Here is a 17,100-nt window from a genome sequence, read left to right as displayed (position 1 = left end):
CTGCAGCTTGCAATGTTCTCCAGATCACTGAAATGCCATGCTAGTAGTGTGCTGCTGCTCCAGGTTGTATTTTAAGCACAACGTTTCATTTGATACAATTAATTGAAATGTATTAAAACGTATAGACTGGCAGATCCCTTAACATCTTTCCAAAGCGATAATAGCTATTCAGAATGTAATGAGTTACTCCTTTTCTCATTCACGGATATTTGGTACATTCTCTTTGTTTTTTTTGGTAAAGTCACGTAGGTAAAACAATAAAGTAAATAAATGAAAACAACTAAATTAAATCACAACGTTTCGGAGGCAACACAAGCGTCCCTCGTGAGGGAGGCTTGTGTTGCCTTATTTTATTTTATTAATTGTTTTACCTACGTGACTGTACCAAAGAGTATGAATCCTTGCAGGCACGAAAGCTTCGGATCTAGAATTTGTTACATTGTCACAATTATGTGTCTGGATTTCATTCAAGGAACATTTATGTTTTTGTTCTTTTTTACCATTTCGATTTTATTATATCTCTTATATGGTGGGATTAGCTCCAGTGGCCAAATAATTGATCTCAAAAACACATTTCCTGGATTAATCGGTGCATCTTTGTGTTCCTCACCTCGTAGCAATATTTACTTTAACTACTGGCAAAAGCAATGTTTGCATATACTGACATACTTTCTGCCCATGTATGATACTTCACAATTATTTGAAAGTGAATTTGTAAAAAAAAATAAGTAATGTATTTAATCACTGCAATCGTGATACAATATCATTTCGATGTATGTAGCATCTGATTGCAACTGCATCTCAAGATACTGTACAAAACGCATGGAAAGAGCAATTGATTACATAGTTAAAAGAGATTGTTTATTCCTCCAATGTGTTATAGGTTCACCTTTCCTAGCAGCATATTTGCAAAAAAATTCACACTTGACCAGATTAACTGTCACGTGTTTCACCAGCAGTGCATTGTCACAGTGCTTCCTTTGGGTTTGCTGCGCCTTCGCTGCAGCTGTTACCACCAGCAATGAACCGACACGTTGCTTCTGCGATATCCGCGCATCTCACGCACGCAGCGTTTCTTGCGCGCGCGTGTGCCCCACAGCCCAACGACGACATCGTGCTCATGGCGCAGACGCTGGAGAAGTTCTTCCTGCAGAAGGTGGCCGAGATGCCCGTGGAGGAGATAGAGCTGGCGCAGCCCGTGCCACGCGGGCCCAGAGGCCGGGGTCGCAAGTCGACAGGTAAAACCCCGTAATGGTCTCCTCCTCCACCCACTATTCCCCACCCTTTCAGCACACACTGGGCATACAAGATACCCTACTGCCCAGTCAGAGCTGCGCTGGGCATACAAACACACACAAACGCACGCATACATTTCCCTTTTAATGCTTTTTTACAATTAAGGTTGACAGCATTAATACATTAGCACTGTCTGTCTGCCTGCCTCTTTAACATGGGGTCACAGTACCTCTCATAAAGATGATCCAACGCAACTCAAAATGTTTGTGTAAAGTTGTGTTGCTATTAGGGACCGCCCCTATTGATCAAAGGCTTCCCCAAAATTTGGCGGTCAAAATATAAACGCGGCGCTGAATGGTTAAGCCTTTTCAGCCAAGGCGTTGATGTCACACGCTATGTTCTGTCCTCGCTTGTCCACGGCTTCATGACGTGTGACGCCATCTCTGGACGATGCACGGTATGTGACGTGTGACGTCATCTCCATCTGGCTCGGGAGGGAACGTTACTGTCACTACTAATTAAATGCTTCGGGGGGACAAATGCTTATGGATTAATAAAAAAGGGCTTTACATGTAACCGGCAGCCCATTGAGATTGAACATCTACTTTTTGAAACGAGATCTGGGTTAAATAAGTAGAAACTTTAGATTGATAAATTGCAGCAATTGTAATCATTTTTGAAAATAATGTAATGATTCAAAGCATGGTAAAACAAAATCCAAACGTATGAAAACATGTTTGGTCGATAGAAGCAAGAAATATGTAGTTAAAACAAAATAAAGAATTAACCGTCCTTTTTTATGTAAACTGTCAAACAATCATGTGCACGGCATTAGCGTGTTTAAAAATACACCCAAAGTATAATTGTTAACATAGCTCAAAACACATGTATATTCATATTGTACAATTTAATACTTTAGGATATTGTTGAAAGTTTACCTGTTTGGCATTGATTCTCAGTTGCGTTATACTGAGACATTGTCACTCTGTGTATTAGCATCGCACACAAAACGATGTTTAAATTGACACTGACAGCAAAATGTACCTTGACCCTGACCACATAGCTCCGTCAAAACCACTCAGTGTTGTTGTCCAGATCTATAAATTTCTACTTTTTGGCTGAATAGCCCAGCTCTAATTTCGAGTGTAGGACTTTTGTGACAGACCCAGACAAACCTGGGATGATGTTTTTTTTTACGCTTAACTTTTAAATCTTTTTAGCTATATTCCTGCACGTAACGTAGCTTACAGAATTGTCAGGTGCGTGTAATTGTCACTTGATACTGATTCTATAGTGTTGTAAACATAGGTGCTTCTATCTTTAGAAACGTACCTCTTTTAGTTGGTTCTATTGCGTTCTTAACTTTCTCATATGCAGTTATTAAGATAAAATCCATCTGTAGGCTTAGATCTCCGGTGTCTGTTTGGATTGTACCGCACGTTCTTCGACACAATGTCTGACGTTTTGCTCCACGTGCTGGGAGCTTTTTCGTCACGATGCCTTGACGTGGGTGCGAAACGCCGGACGTCTTGCCGAACGACACGCTCTGTAGTCCGGAAACACATCGGAGATCTATACAGCGCAGCCCGCGAAAACCTACTCGTCCGTAGTGTGTAGGCTTACTCGGTATTGCAACGCGCAAGTGTATTCGTGTCGCTATTGTGTGTCGCTGTGCTTAAGGCAAATAAAAACTGAGGCATTGGAAAACGACTCACCCTGTGCGGACTTTCATTAACGAGCGGGAGCGCCGTGTCTTGTACTCCTACTAGCCGTGAGCGCTTGTCAACAACACGTACCTTTCCCTCGCGCCCTCCCAGCCGCCATGTCGCCGGGCGGGCTAGGCCAGCAGCAGGCGGTGCCGGCGGGCGGAGTGGCGGGGACGCGGTTGCCGGGCCAGACAACGCCCCAGCGGCCTCCCAGGGCAGCCGCACTGGCGGCAGCGGCAGCCAGCGCTCAGCAAGTCTCCAACGCAGACTCGCCCCCGTCTGGATACTCTCCCCCTCATGTAGGTCCCTCCCAGGGGTCGATTGTGTGTGTGTGTGCGTGCGCGCGTGTGCATATTTGTGTGGCGGTGCGTATGTCGGCTGGCATGGTGCTGGCTACACGGCCCCCCTCGTGCGCCATGTTGAACTCGATAGGTGCTCGCCAACAGTGATTGGCCCAATAACCAATGTAGGCTACGCGGGAGGTGATCTTTGTTTTTGTGGGAGGTGGAGCGACGGCGTAGTCGTTCACGCACTTACTAATCCAGTAGTCTCAGTTGAGTTCTAGGCCATAGCCAGCGTTGGTGACGAGTGATGTCTGAACCGATCCTCAGCCTCCCCTAGGTCAACACTGCATGGTGTTTTGTGTAAACATCAGTACTGGGAAGACAAAGGTGGCCACGCATGGTTGCCGGCCACACAACGCCCTCTTGCGCCTTGCCAGCCTTAATAGGTGCTCGCTAACATCACATTTCACAGCAGTTAAATCCTTTATAGTGCATCTTTGACTCGCATTTTTTTTGTGTGTACGCAGTATCACATCCTGAGTCGGGCCTATATCAAGTCCTGTCCATGTTATCCCCAATTGGTCACACACCATGGTCTTCACCAATCCTGCTCATCAGATGCAAAATGTATTATTCAGTACTTTATGGAAGGGGTGGATGATGTAACAAAAATCTGGACTTGAGTTGGGCAGATGGGTAATGGTCTACATTTGAGTCGTAAAATCTGTATAATTTTTGCCATCAATTTATGGTTTACTTTCACCAGAAGTGTAATGAGTTTTAATATCCCATGTGACGGCACCATTGCATATTAAAATGGATTACAATTGATGGCCGATCTAAAACGAATCAATACCCCATATAAACATACTATCCAACTGCGGTAGATTATTTCTTTAACACACTGAGGTTTGCTGTGGGTTGAGAATGCCATGGATATTTTTTTCACTAAAACGAAGTGAGATGCAGGTGAAGATACGAGTAATTTACATTACCAGTGCTCCCAGTTTATCCGAAAGAGGCTTCTGACAAAGTCTGTATGCCATTTACAAATTTTAAATAAAGCTGTTGTATTCTTGGTTCTACGTGACTTTACCGAAAGAGCCAATAATATGAATCCCTGCAGTCAGGAAAGTCGACGTGAAATGTGCCTTTACATGCTAAATTACTCAAAGCACAAGACAAAAAAATTTACAAATATTTTCATGGGTTCAACTTGTAACGTTTAAAATAACAGTAATGGAATAGTCGGGGTTTGTTCGTACGTTTCTTGTGTGTAGAATATTATTTTGTTTCAGTTCCCATGGTTGTGGCATCCCTCCTTCAAAAAAATTTTTTTTCCCCCAAAAATCTTCTCTTCCATCCTCCAACGTACTAGTTTCAGTGCAACGTTAAGCTAATTTGCCTTCGCCAAAACTGGATTTGCAATCTAGGGGTCACCGGTTCGATCGACCTCCCGGCACGGCATTTGAAAGAATGTGCGAGTTTCTTGAATCCTCTCGCCTCTACCACTCGTCGGCAGGTGGCATGTGGGGGGGGGTAACGTGTGGGCACTCCCATCTCTTCCAAGACATCTGGCTAGCGTGGAAGCATAGGCCAAAATTACTCTCCTGAGGGACCCTCTAGCAAAGGCCCTTCCGCAAAGTACCTTACTTTCTTGACACAAGCTTGCCCCGTCGCGAGTTGGCGGTAATGGTTGTCGCGTGTCGGTCCCTCCCGCAGGTGGTGCAGCGCTCGACGCCGGCCCGTCCCGTCGCTCCCCCCACCCCCGCCATCCCACCGGCCGCCACCCCGCCGCGCCAGCCCGCCCCTCCGCGGCAGCCGGCTCCTCCGCGGCAGCCGGCCACGCCGCGGCAAGCGATCGCCCCGCCGCTCGCCCCCCCTCCTCCTCCTCCTCGGCAGGTCGCGCCCCCTCCTCGGCAGCCCGCGCCGCTGAGGCCGGCCACGCCGCCACGGCAGCAGGTGCCCCCGAGGCAACCGGCGCCGCTGCGCCAGCCCGCCCCGGGGGTGGCCCGTCAACCGGCGCCGCCGAGGCAACCGGGCCCGCCAAGGCAGGCTGCGCCGATCCGGCAAGCCGCGCCGATCCGGCAGCCTGCTCCGGGACCCCGGCAACCTGTGCCGCCCCGACAAGGCGTCCCACCAATAAGGCATCCAGCCCCGCTGATACAGACTCATCCCAACTTCCAGCCTGTTCAGGTTAGCGCTGTGTGTGGGTGGTGTAACCGAGTATGTGTGTCCGGCTAGCTCTGTGTGTGTATCTGTGTGTGCAGACACAAGCGCCGTTTTGACTTTGCCGCCACTTCGTGGCGGATGGCGGCTGTTATTGTGGCAGGGTAGCTGTGTATGTGTGAGTGACAGGTGTCTGTGTGGTAGCTGTGTGTTTACATGGTAGTTATGTGTGTGTCTGTGTGTCTAAAATTGATTGTGCTTCTGTGTGTACACATGTGTATTTGTTAATATTGTGTGTACACATTAGCCATGTGTATTTACAGGTTTGTTGTATGTGTGCGTGTCCTGCTTTTCATGTGCATTTGTGTTGACCACTCCTAGTATGTGTATTATATATCCATGTTATAATTTGCAAGAGAATGTGATTCATTTTCCAACACTGTCGAGATGATATTTTAAGTAATATCACAAAGTTAGTAAGAAACTCAAGTCCTGGAGGGATAATTAACTCTTCATTTGAGAAGCAGATAACTTACTTTTGAGTTCTCCATACGAATAGGGTGAGGGTGACGGGCTTGTCGTGGTCCCAAAAAGGTCCCACCAACTACTGTGTGAAACCTGATACTCGCTTTTGTACTGTCAGTAGCTGGGCAGATGCAGTGTTGCATTGCATTGAGAGGCAACGCGTGTTCTCACGTTAATTATATGGTATGCGCATTACATAACAGATGCATAACCATTATTTTCATGACACTTGTTTATCCAAGAAAGCCTCACCGAGTCTCAATAATTTTCCAGGAGGGTCTAGCGAGGTGTTTCACAGTAGAGGGTGATGTTGCTGTTGTGTAATCCCATGGGAGTGATTTTTTTTTCGCTTTGGGATGTTCAATACCAGTTACATTATATGCTGCTTCAACCTTCGGAGACACACTAGCGAACCCAGAGGAAACCCATAGGAGAACGGGGAAAGAGAATGGACAAAAACCCCCTTCACAGGAAGGCAGCCGAGCCCGGAACCGAACTGAAGACCCTCATTGTAAGGCACAGTGTAACCACTACGATGCCATGGCATGTGAAATAGACACAGCAGCAGTAATAAAATAATAATGTACATTTGTAAGGCGCATTTCATCATGTGGATTATTGTGCTTTTGACTGAACCAAAAGCCAAGATTTTTCGGTTAGACTATAAAATCTCACACAAACCTTGATGTCCTTTCATGCTTTCTGTTACAATGGAAAGAAGGAAAGGCAGGTGGCTTCTCAGATGCGGAAAGGGTTGAGGTCATCGCACTGGATTCACCTTCCATTAAGCATTTTAAAAGCTGTGCGGTGGGTTCTTATTAGCGGTTTCGAGTGTCCTTGCAGGTCACCGTGAAGGGAAGGGGGGGATGCACATGTGCATCAGTAAGTACATTGATGGACTGGAGCGGCAGCGTACGTTTAGTTTCCCCACACCTCCGATTAGCATGGTTGGCTATGTACGGTGCGAAAGAAGTTCAATGTGCATAGCCGAGTAGTATTTGCCTTTTGTCAAACCATATGTTGTCTTATGCTTTCATCGCGTATAAAAGTGTAGAGATGTTGGGGTGGAGCAGTGGCGCAGTGGTTAGCACACTGCTGGGAACTTGGCGACATGAGTTCGATTCCCAGCCACGGCTAACAACAGAGGCGAGTGATATCCAAACTGTTTCTATCTCGCTCAGTTCTCCTTTGTTTTGTTTGTTTTCTTTTTATAATTCTAGTGTAGCAAGTCACAATTGCGACTTGGACTATCCTGGTCTCTTGAGTTCTCACCAGGTTAAATATAATAAGCTTCAAACACATTCCTGCATTGACCAGCATGGAGAATTTTTATCAAACAGCCCCCCATGATTGGTGTGGGAAAGCCTTCATTTGGGATTGGGGTGCCACGGTGGCAAGATGTAAACTACCTCGCCTGGTATGCAGGAGGAGGTGGGTTCGATCCCGACTCTGCCTATATATTGGGACACCTCCGGTTGCTGGGCCGTCTCACATTGACATGCCAATCTTTCACATTTACGTTCAAATTCCTTCTCTAGCTCCGCCCACTTACCCTTGGGTTGGGCCGACCAAAATCCTATACAGGTAGTCCCCGACTTACGGTGGTCCGACTTACGATATTTCGATCTTACGATGGCGATAGCGATATGACAAAATTGTAAAATATTTTACATTTCGCGCGGCAGGCAAACGCAGCAGCGTACGAGGTACGATACTGTATGTTGGGACGCTGCCTGGATGTACTGTACGCATCTCCCGCCTTGCGTGGCGATGCCTCTCACTCTCACCAGCGGTCGACGGAGTTAAGTTGTCTCGGTGTTTAATGCATGTTAAAAGTTTTGATAGCAGATAGGAGTGTTTTCTGAACAAACTTTCAATGAAATTGCAGTTCATATAGGTAGGCTAAGAATTTACCTTGGATTTTTTACTTTACATTTTACTGTGCAATACAGTATTGTAATTAATAAATACATACAGTATATAGTTTATACAGTACGGTACTGTAAATTGCTGTTTTGCTAAATTATCACCATTCTTTAAGACTCCTGGGTTTGGCTAGGCCATTTTCGACTTACGATATTTTCGACTTACGATGGGGTCGTCGTAACACATCTCCATTGTAAGTCGGGGACTACCTGTATAAACTCTTGTTGCAGCAGCTCTTTCTATCCTACGTCAGTAGTTTTCCTGCCGTGTTTGTTTCACCTGATGACGGTTGATTGCGTTGCGATCGAAACGTCGTGATTTATAAATTTTCTATCTACGTGACTTTTACCGAAAGAACCAAAGAGTATATATTGGGAGTTTGCACGTTCTCCCCCAGGTGACGTGGATTTCTCTCTGGGTCCTCCGTTTATTTCTTTTACATTTAGAAACATGCGTTTTCGAGTATTTGCCTTCTATACATTTCAACATGATGAGCCATTTCATTGAGCGAACATTTGTGGCCAGGTGACTTCTGAAAAAGAGCTACATAGCTCAGGGGGCCGAACCTGGTAAATACATTTTTTTATATTATTGGTTCTTTCGGTAAAGTCACGTAGAAGGGAAATAATAAAATATTGAACCAATTAAATTATCACGACGTTTCGATTGCAACACAAGCAATCATCATCAGATGTGAAAACCACAGCAAGAAAATTTGAAAAACAGTGGCGTATTTTTCTTAACGTCAGCACCACGGACCTTCTACGTGACTTTACCGAAAGAATCAATAATATGAATCCCAGCAGTCACGAAAGCTTTAAATCGAAAAAAAATGTTTTAGTTTTAGATTCATCGTAAATTATTATTGTAGATACATTACAGTATTGGTCATCGAATAAGTGTTTTGTTACTCAGTTTCTGTAGCCACAGTTCTGATTCATAATTGATGTGTGGGTTCGGTCCCACGGACTGTTCTCTGTTCATCAGTAGTATGGAGCGCTGGCGTAATAACCGCATGAGTCACAGGTTTATTGGATATTTTCTTGACATGTCACCTACGTCAAGCATAGAGAAGAAGTGAGTCAGCTGCTGCAGGACTTCCATGAGCCACTTCTACACTCTTTGGGGTGATGACTCGTCACCATGATATTCTGCTTTCAGGGAATATTTCAGAGTGACTCAATTGCTAAGCTCTTGGATCGCGTGTAAGGAAACAGGTCTTGTAAGTGTGAGCAAGTAAGTGATGACCAGTGCTTGTTTAACGCATCTCTGACAATGGTATATCACAAATCGGCAAGCGCATGTGCTGATAAGCAATCTGAACTTGGCATTGGGGTTTTCACTCTGCAATAACACTGATGTTTGGGAAGTTTAATATTACATTAAGTGGTTCTGACTGATAATAATAGTGATGTAATGTATTAGCTTCTGCCAGTCTTGCCCTTCCTGTTTAGCTGTTTTTTTTAAAAGCACTGTCATGACAAATGTGCATTATACTGTTATGACTCAAGCTGGGACTGGTTACTTTTGGGTTATGTTTTTACTACGCATGCCTCGAATAGTTCTCCCAGAACGAAACACTCTTACCCTGGCCGATAAAAGTATTTAAAATCTTCCATGCCTTATGTCTTTGTTTTTTATAAATTTTCGATAATGGTCTACGGGCTCTCGGATTTGATTCGCCGTGCTCTTGCCAATAATAAACCTGACTCGGCTGATTAGACCTGGAAGGTTGAAACTGGCCCAGCGTTTGCTTGTTTAAACAAATTCTGTTGCACGTCAATATTGGTATGGAAATCCAAGAGGCTGATTAATGTTTTGCTTTTTTGAAATTCGGAGATCGAATAGACTTGTTAGCTGTAATATATTCAGTTGCAAGACAATCATTTGTCGTAACGCTACAACTAGGTCCGACATTGACTTTATTACATCGTATATCGATAACGTATCACTCTTCTATCATTACTGCCATGGCTACTGTTCCCATCAACTCCACTCATTGATTCCTACACCCATGTTGAGGACTGTATACCAGACCGACCGTTTTGTCTCGCCCTCATTGTGTTGTTTAACCACTACACGTCACAACAACACACTCAACCACCCACCACCCACTCGCCAAACTGTAAGTCACAGTACCTATTTCTGCTTCTTCCTAAGCACTTGCTCCACTTTGGAATTCCCTCCCATAGTTAATCTTTCTCAAGCTCGTATTACCTTGCCCAATGCAAGAAACTTGTTAACTATTGATCTGTTGAAAGTTTGATTGTGTTGATTGTTGCTGACTGCTCGATGTTTTGGCCGTCTGGACCTTTGTTCGGCAACTCTGTTTTAAAGAAAATATAACGATTAAACTTGGGTGGTGCATCTTATGGAGGATCAGGTTTGCTTGGTGGGGTTAATAACATGGCCCACGCCCTTATTTCCGTGTTCCCTTCCCTCTACACAGAGAACATTTGTATCACAACTGAGCTAGGTGTCCCATTAGCTGGATGCTAAACATCTCTGCTTGTGGTAATAATAAGTGCGTTGCTTGCCAGCACCAAGTGTTCCGTGTGTTTTTTAATGTTCATGCTTCTCACCGCAATACTTTGGACACGTGGCCAATTTTTTTTAATTTGGAATGATCAGGTTGACAAATGCACGGGGGAAGGGGGGGGTTTCCCCTAACATCATGAGCACTCGAAACATAATTTTGGGAGGATTTAAATCGTGTCATTCATTGAGTGATTCTCATCAGCTGCAGATTTAAAGACAGCTTTCCGTACCACCGTTTAGCACGGTTGGCTACATACGGTGCGAAACAACTTCAACATACGTACAGACATTTGTTTTTATGCCGAACATTTGTTGTGCTGTAATAACCTAATGCATGTGTAACGTTCGGCATAAGATATGACATTAGGATTAAGGTCTATATGGTGTAGAGTTACCGGGTGTTTTGCTAGTGGCAGTCACAGTATTCAGGACACCTTACTGAAAGAAATACATGTTTTTAAATGCCTTTATCTTTTAATTAAACAACTGATTTCTGGGGTTTCGTAATGGGACGTGTCGAAGAGGAGATCCACCGAGGAGATGGAGCGATAAACCCGTTCATGTGCAGGTACTAGGTGGATTATTACATCCCGGGATCGAGAGAGACTGCGCTGGCTTGGGGAGACATTCATCCAGCAGTGGATTTCCTATGGCTGATGATGATCATGATGATGATCATGATGATGATGTCTTGGGTGACTAAAATGTTTGTCGGCTGTGGTGGCACTAACCTGTAACTCGGCACTAATGGGTTTATGGACCTGTCGGTGCTGACCTTGAGAGTTTTCCCATCACAGGGTGCAGGGTGACCCATTTATCGATAACCCCACTGATTTTAACGACCATATGATTTCTCAGCAGCTGATTGAATATTATGAAATGTATGGCTCCTCCGTGCCTTACAGAGGAGAGCATTACAAGAATGAATTTGTGTATTACATGTATGTATGTGGAACTTCTGTCACACCGTACCTAGCCACATGCGAATCGGAGGTGTGTATTGAGACGTCTGAACGCTTTGAAATGAACGCCGGTGTAGTCTGGGCATTCCAGATCCCTCCCACATGCATAAGACGCCTTGAAAAGGAATTGGATAAAGATCCCAATGCAGGACTTTACTGACAATAAGTGTATTGAGAATGAGGCTTTCCAGACAGGCAAACTGCACAAATACCATTTTTAAACATTAACAGAAGGAGATAACAGTTGCATTTCAGGGTTGTTTCAGGAGTCTGGTCACTCACCACACCTATAGTCCGGCGTACCGCTGCGTTACGTGAGCGAGACGAGAGCTGATAACCGATCGCGCGAAGCGGTGGCGCGCTCGTAACCGTTGCTCGCGGCTCCATCCTGCGTGTACGCGGCGCTAGCAGCAGCAGCACCAGCCGGCCGGACCGAGGGGCCCCAGTGTGCCTGCCGGCGTGGGCAGTGCCGTGGTGGCGAGCGCCGTGTCCAGTCAGCCGACCTCGCAGACGCAGCTCATGTCGCAGCCCATGGTGTCGCTCACGCCGCTCAACATCCAAGCCTTGCCGCAGCCGGTGCTGTCTGTCGCCACACCGCCAGCGTCCAAGGTGAGGCGGCTTGCCCCCCCCCCCCCCCTCTTGGGCCCCTGCGATGCCGTGATTATGTTGTACTTGCCGACTGTAGCCCAGAGGTCGCAAGCGGGTACCCGATACCCGTACCCTACCCGATACCCGGCTACCCGTACCCGGCTGGGTACGGGTAGCCGTTTGCGACCCTGGTGCGGCCGGGTACAGGTAGGCCGTGAGTCACTGGTGAGTCACCGTTTGTCACTCATTTCGGGTAGGGTATGGAACGGGTACCCGTACCCGGCCGGGTACGGGTACCCATTTGCGACCCTGGTGCGGCCGGGTACGGGTAAGGAATCAAAACCCGTTTGCGACCTCTGCTGTGGCCCTCAGTTTGTCGGAGTTGCGACTCAATTAGAGAAGTGTTTCTTGGACTGTAATCTCACCCTCATCCAAACTCTTCCCTGGTGGGTGGTCGCTCATTCTCCTTGGCTGCTCCTAAGAGCCTGGAATAATTCCCTCCATATAGGTAGGTGATATGCAACATTCTAATTGTAACTGTGTAGTGCTTGGCTGTGCACAAATCAGAAGAAATGAGGAAATTCAGTCTTGGAAATCACTGTGAATTTGGAGTTCCCTCTAAATGTCTTTTACCAAGTTCTGATAACCTTGCTCAATTTACGACACGCTTTCATTCTTATGTTTTACATCTTTAGTCGTGCTGTTTGGTGCTGGGCGTTTGTAATTTTTTTGGGCCTGTAATCCGGAATCGTGATTATTGAAACCAAAAAAACTGCTTTATTCTCCCCCTGTTTTGTGTGTGTTTTGCTTGTCTCGCAGGTGCCCCTAACACTATACAGACTCCCGATATAAATGACATGCCATAACACTTGAGGCCAGATTAATATCTCAATGAAATAGGCAAACGATGACTCGCTGTTGGTATTGAGGAGACCCTGGCACATGTTATCATTACGTCTGACTTAGAGGAAGGTTTGTTCATCACATAAGTTGTGTCCAGAGTGCAGTCAGACAACTTTGCATATGAACGTGTTCACTGTCAAACATTGCATAACCTGTTAAACCTGTATCTCTCATTTCAAGCTCGCTTTTAACGCTTGTTTTTCACATGGCGCTCGGTGTTCCACGTCCTCTTTTAATTACTTGCTCACATCATTGCTGGAGGAAGGCTCCGAGCTCTCGAGAGCCCGATCAGAGGGCCTTCAGCCTACTCTTCCACGCCAGCCAGGCATCCTGGAAAACGTGGAGCACCCACACTTTACCTCACCACGTGCGACCTTCAGATCGGCTGATCTTGTTGAACCCATATATACTGCTGCTGCTGGGTGGACAGGGGCAGAGGGATATTTAAGAGAGCTGCCCCATCGTTTCATCTGCCCCTCCGGAGAGATTAAATTGAACCGGCGATCTTTGGATTACAAGTCCAGCGTGTTAACCAATTTACAGCACCGCAGCTCCCACAGCATAAGAGCCCTGTTGTTAAGCGTGTCGCCTTTCCCTTAACGATCTCGCTTTCGCCCCGTGGTACCAATTGGGCAGGCGCAGCGCAAAGGCGTCAAGAGGAAAGCAGACACCACCACGCCGGTGCCCTTGGCACTGGCAGACAGCGAAGAGCCCACGCCGCCCAGGGTGCTGGCTCGACGCGAGAGCGCGCGCCCCGCCAAGACGCTGCCCAAAGACCTCCCCGACTCGCAACAGGTGCAGCAGCAGCAGCCACAGCCGCAGCCGCCTCCTCCCCAGCAGGTGGTTGCGGTGCAGCAGCAGCAGCAGCAGCAGGCGGCTTCCACGAAAACCATGACAATGACCACCACCACGCCAACAGCGACGGTGGCCTCCCCCGCCAACGCGACGCCGCAGCAGACGCCGCAGCAGCCGGGGCCCGGCAGACGCGTGCGGCAGATGTCGGAACAGCTCAAGCACTGCAGCTCCATCGTCAAGGTGGGAGAAGGGGGGTGCGTGTAGGGCAGTAAGGGCTGGGCCGACGTTGACCACGCTTGCTGTCAACGACGTTGATGCCACCTTTGCGCGACCTCGATGTTCAAATGACCCCCCATGTCGGACACCCGCTTGGTTGATGCCAGGACCGCACTGCGTCGCTGAGCAGTGGCTGGTGTAGGCCAAGAGATATCAGCCTCTTGAAGGCGTACCGGCTGAGCATCTCTAACGTGCACGGTTGGTTCCCTTGAGGCATTGGGCCAAAAATGATTTAACGGTACCACATGGGGCTGCTTATGCTAACAATTATTTCCTTGAATTTTGTTTTATGTTTGGATCATAAACATGTCTGATAACAAGGTCAGCATGGTATCATCTTTTTAGCAGAAAAATTTCGTTTAAAGAAGGGTGCCTCTTTTTCGTTTGATGGAAATTATCGTTTTTTGAGAGGAAAAAAAATCACATTAATATGAAACACACAACGGAGTATGGCATATGAAGTGTGTATGGGAAACATATGGTGTTTCTGTCTGCCTGTGGTGGACAATTTTCTCGTTTGGACATTAGGAGTATATTTCAGCCCAGGTGGTACCAAGCAAGCCACATTCCTCATGGGCCTAGGGGCTGGGTGGGTTAGGAGTAAAATTTTCTTTACTTTCATGCCTCATTGAGTGTCACAGGCACTTAGTTTTGAGAGAGTAATGTGGCAGTGTCTCTGTTAGTACTATAACACAAATCGGGATCAACTAACACGCAACACATTTTAAACAAGCACGAGTGTGAATTACACGACGGTCATCATTGTTCCCAGTTAATCCATCGACGACGCATGTTTTTAACGACAAAAAAGTCGTCTCTTTCGCAGTCTTTATTATTCCAATTAGATTTTTCTCCACAGTAGGCCATTGTTGTTGAGCTTCACGCCTACATGCAAAAGGTTTAGCCTAAGTCGCTAAATTGCCAGGGGTTGGCTTTTCGTGGACGATTGCCGAGCTTTAAACATTCCTTGGCTGAAATGCAGAGTGGTCCGTTTATAAATACCCCGCTCAAATAATGGGGGGAAACAATGGGGAAAGTAACATTTTGTCTTTAAAAGCATCTGCATGTTTGCCACCAATCTCAATGCACTCGCTAAATCTTTGAACACTTGACCGATATGCTTTATCGAACATAGCTCGTCTGATTCGCGAACAACATTCTAATCATTAAGAGGGATCATTCGAAGTCGGTAGGATATCTGTAACCGGATCCGCTTGGATACAGAATCTCATTGACCCAACGTTACCACAGTGGAATGCATGGCACGAGGTTCGTGACGGTCGATATTCCCTGTGGACCGTGTTTTGCTCTGCAGGAAATGCTTGCGAAAAAGCATGCGGCATACGCGTGGCCCTTTTACAAGCCGGTCGACGCTGAGTCCCTCGGTCTTCACGACTACCACGACATTATCAAGCACCCCATGGACCTGAGCACCGTTAAGGTAAGCGCAGTTGGGACCCTGTCGCTGGCACGTAGCTAGAATAACGGCCAGCGCGCACCTTTTTCACAGGGATGCTGATGGTCATCACGCTGGACTTGCCTTCCAGAGGTCGCCGGTTTGATTCCGTCTTCCGGCGAGGCGGTTAAAATCTGGGCACGTTTCTTAAATCCTCACCGCTTCTGTCTGCCCAGTATTACGAATGGGTACAACATGGTGAATTGGCAGGTTGCGTGTGGTGGGGTATAATGTGGGTATTTTTACCACCTGTGCCTAGATGTCTGGCCAGTGTGGAAGAGTAGGCCAAAACCACCTTTTTGGGGGAGGCGCTTTCTTGAGCACCCTCTAATGGCGACAAGCTTGAGATGTTGTTTATTTGTAGCTCAAACAAAAATCCAATGTTGTCACAAGTTGTAAATCTGTTATTGAATGGGCGTAAGGAAAGTGTGCACGCGCACTTTGTAAATCTAAAGCTCGTCCAAATGCCATCGGTATTTTGTCATGAATCGACCCTTCATCCGTGGGCGATGCCAAACAAAGCCATTCCTTTTGCTCCTCGCCAAGGTTACACATCCTCTGTGCAATTTTAACAAGAGCCGGCTATTGTGCGGCTGTGTCACCGCCAAATCCGCGTCGCCCATAATCGGCGATTAGGAGGGGGGGGATCCAGGATTTACGTGAGGGCACGAGGCTGCGGATGTGATTGGGGGGCGAGGAACTCTCTCCAAAGCCGATGCGGTTGACACATTTGGTAATTTATTGAGATAGGATTAGCTAAAGTTACTGCTTTTTAACAATGGGGATTTTTTTTGTGTGTGTGGGCATTGATGGGGGCTCTGGATGGGTGCGAGGGGCTGGTAACCCCTCCAGCTTCAATTAATTACCAGAAAGCCACGGGAAAAATATCCAGCTAAACTTGTGGGGCACAGGTGGTGCATCGGCCAGTCCTCTTAGTCAGTCGACCCACGGCACCTGGGTCTGTCCCGTGACCTACCAGCGGGAGTTCGACACTTCACGTGGCCTTAACGTGCACACAGCCTGGCACAAGCGTCGGGGTTGACGTCACCGGCACTTTGTGGCGAATGGTGGTTGTTGTTGTTGGGCAGTGATGGCAATAAATCTGGTAGCAAGTGAGAGACTCTTTCTGCTGAGGCTCAAATGCAGAGTTTTGATAGCTGGCTCCAATACATTGCCCTCCTACAAATACAGGTAGTCCCCGAGTTACGATGGTCCGACTTACGATATTTCGATTTTACGATGGCGATAGCGATACGACAAAATTGCCATCAACAACCTAACATCGTTCAAGTATGCCGACGACGGACAGCATCTTGGTGAGTACAGTACAATATGAAACGTTAGAATACGTTCAAAATTCATGTAGCGATTTCATTTTAAGGTTACCACGATACGATAGGTTCAATGCATGTTAACAGTTTTTATAGCAGATAGGATTGTTTCCTGAAAAACTTCCTATTAAATTGCAGTTCATATAGGTAGGCTAAGAATTTACCTTGTTTTTTTTACTTTACATTTTACTGTGCAATACAGTATTGTAATAAATAAGTGCATACAGTATCTAGTTGATACAGTACGGTACTGTAAATTGCTCTGTTTTGCTAAATTATCACCATTCTTTAAGATTCCTGGGTAGGCTAGGCCATCTTCGACTTACGATATTTTCGACTTACGATGGGGTCGTCGTAACGCATCTCCATCGTAAGTAGGGGACTGCCTGTACGTGCATTTGGGAC

At 46.6% G+C, this 17,100-nt stretch overlaps 1 protein-coding gene across 6 annotated transcripts in view; it reads left to right on the top strand.

The window, feature by feature from the left end:
- The window catches only part of LOC144734004 (uncharacterized), a 45,121-nt gene that overhangs the window by 8,259 nt on the left and 19,762 nt on the right, over window positions 1–17,100 (top strand). For 5 of the 6 annotated variants that reach the window (XM_078616035.1, XM_078616038.1, XM_078616037.1 and 2 more), the window contains exons 4-9: window positions 1,100–1,238; window positions 3,054–3,241; window positions 4,949–5,422; window positions 11,755–11,955; window positions 13,474–13,872; window positions 15,224–15,349. In XM_078616035.1, the coding sequence (XP_078472161.1) occupies window positions 1,100–1,238; window positions 3,054–3,241; window positions 4,949–5,422; window positions 11,755–11,955; window positions 13,474–13,872; window positions 15,224–15,349 (1,527 nt within the window). The remainder of the gene's footprint in view (window positions 1–1,099; window positions 1,239–3,053; window positions 3,242–4,948; window positions 5,423–11,754; window positions 11,956–13,473; window positions 13,873–15,223; window positions 15,350–17,100) is intronic. The other variant, XM_078616034.1, reaches the window with a different exon arrangement.

The sequence above is a fragment of the Lampetra planeri genome, chromosome 49 (assembly GCF_965212315.1).
Source record: "Lampetra planeri chromosome 49, kcLamPlan1.2.h2, whole genome shotgun sequence".
Lineage (NCBI taxonomy): Eukaryota > Metazoa > Chordata > Hyperoartia > Petromyzontiformes > Petromyzontidae > Lampetra > Lampetra planeri.
The sequence above is the reverse complement of the archived record's forward strand: the minus strand, read 5'-3'. Positions and strand labels throughout refer to the sequence as shown.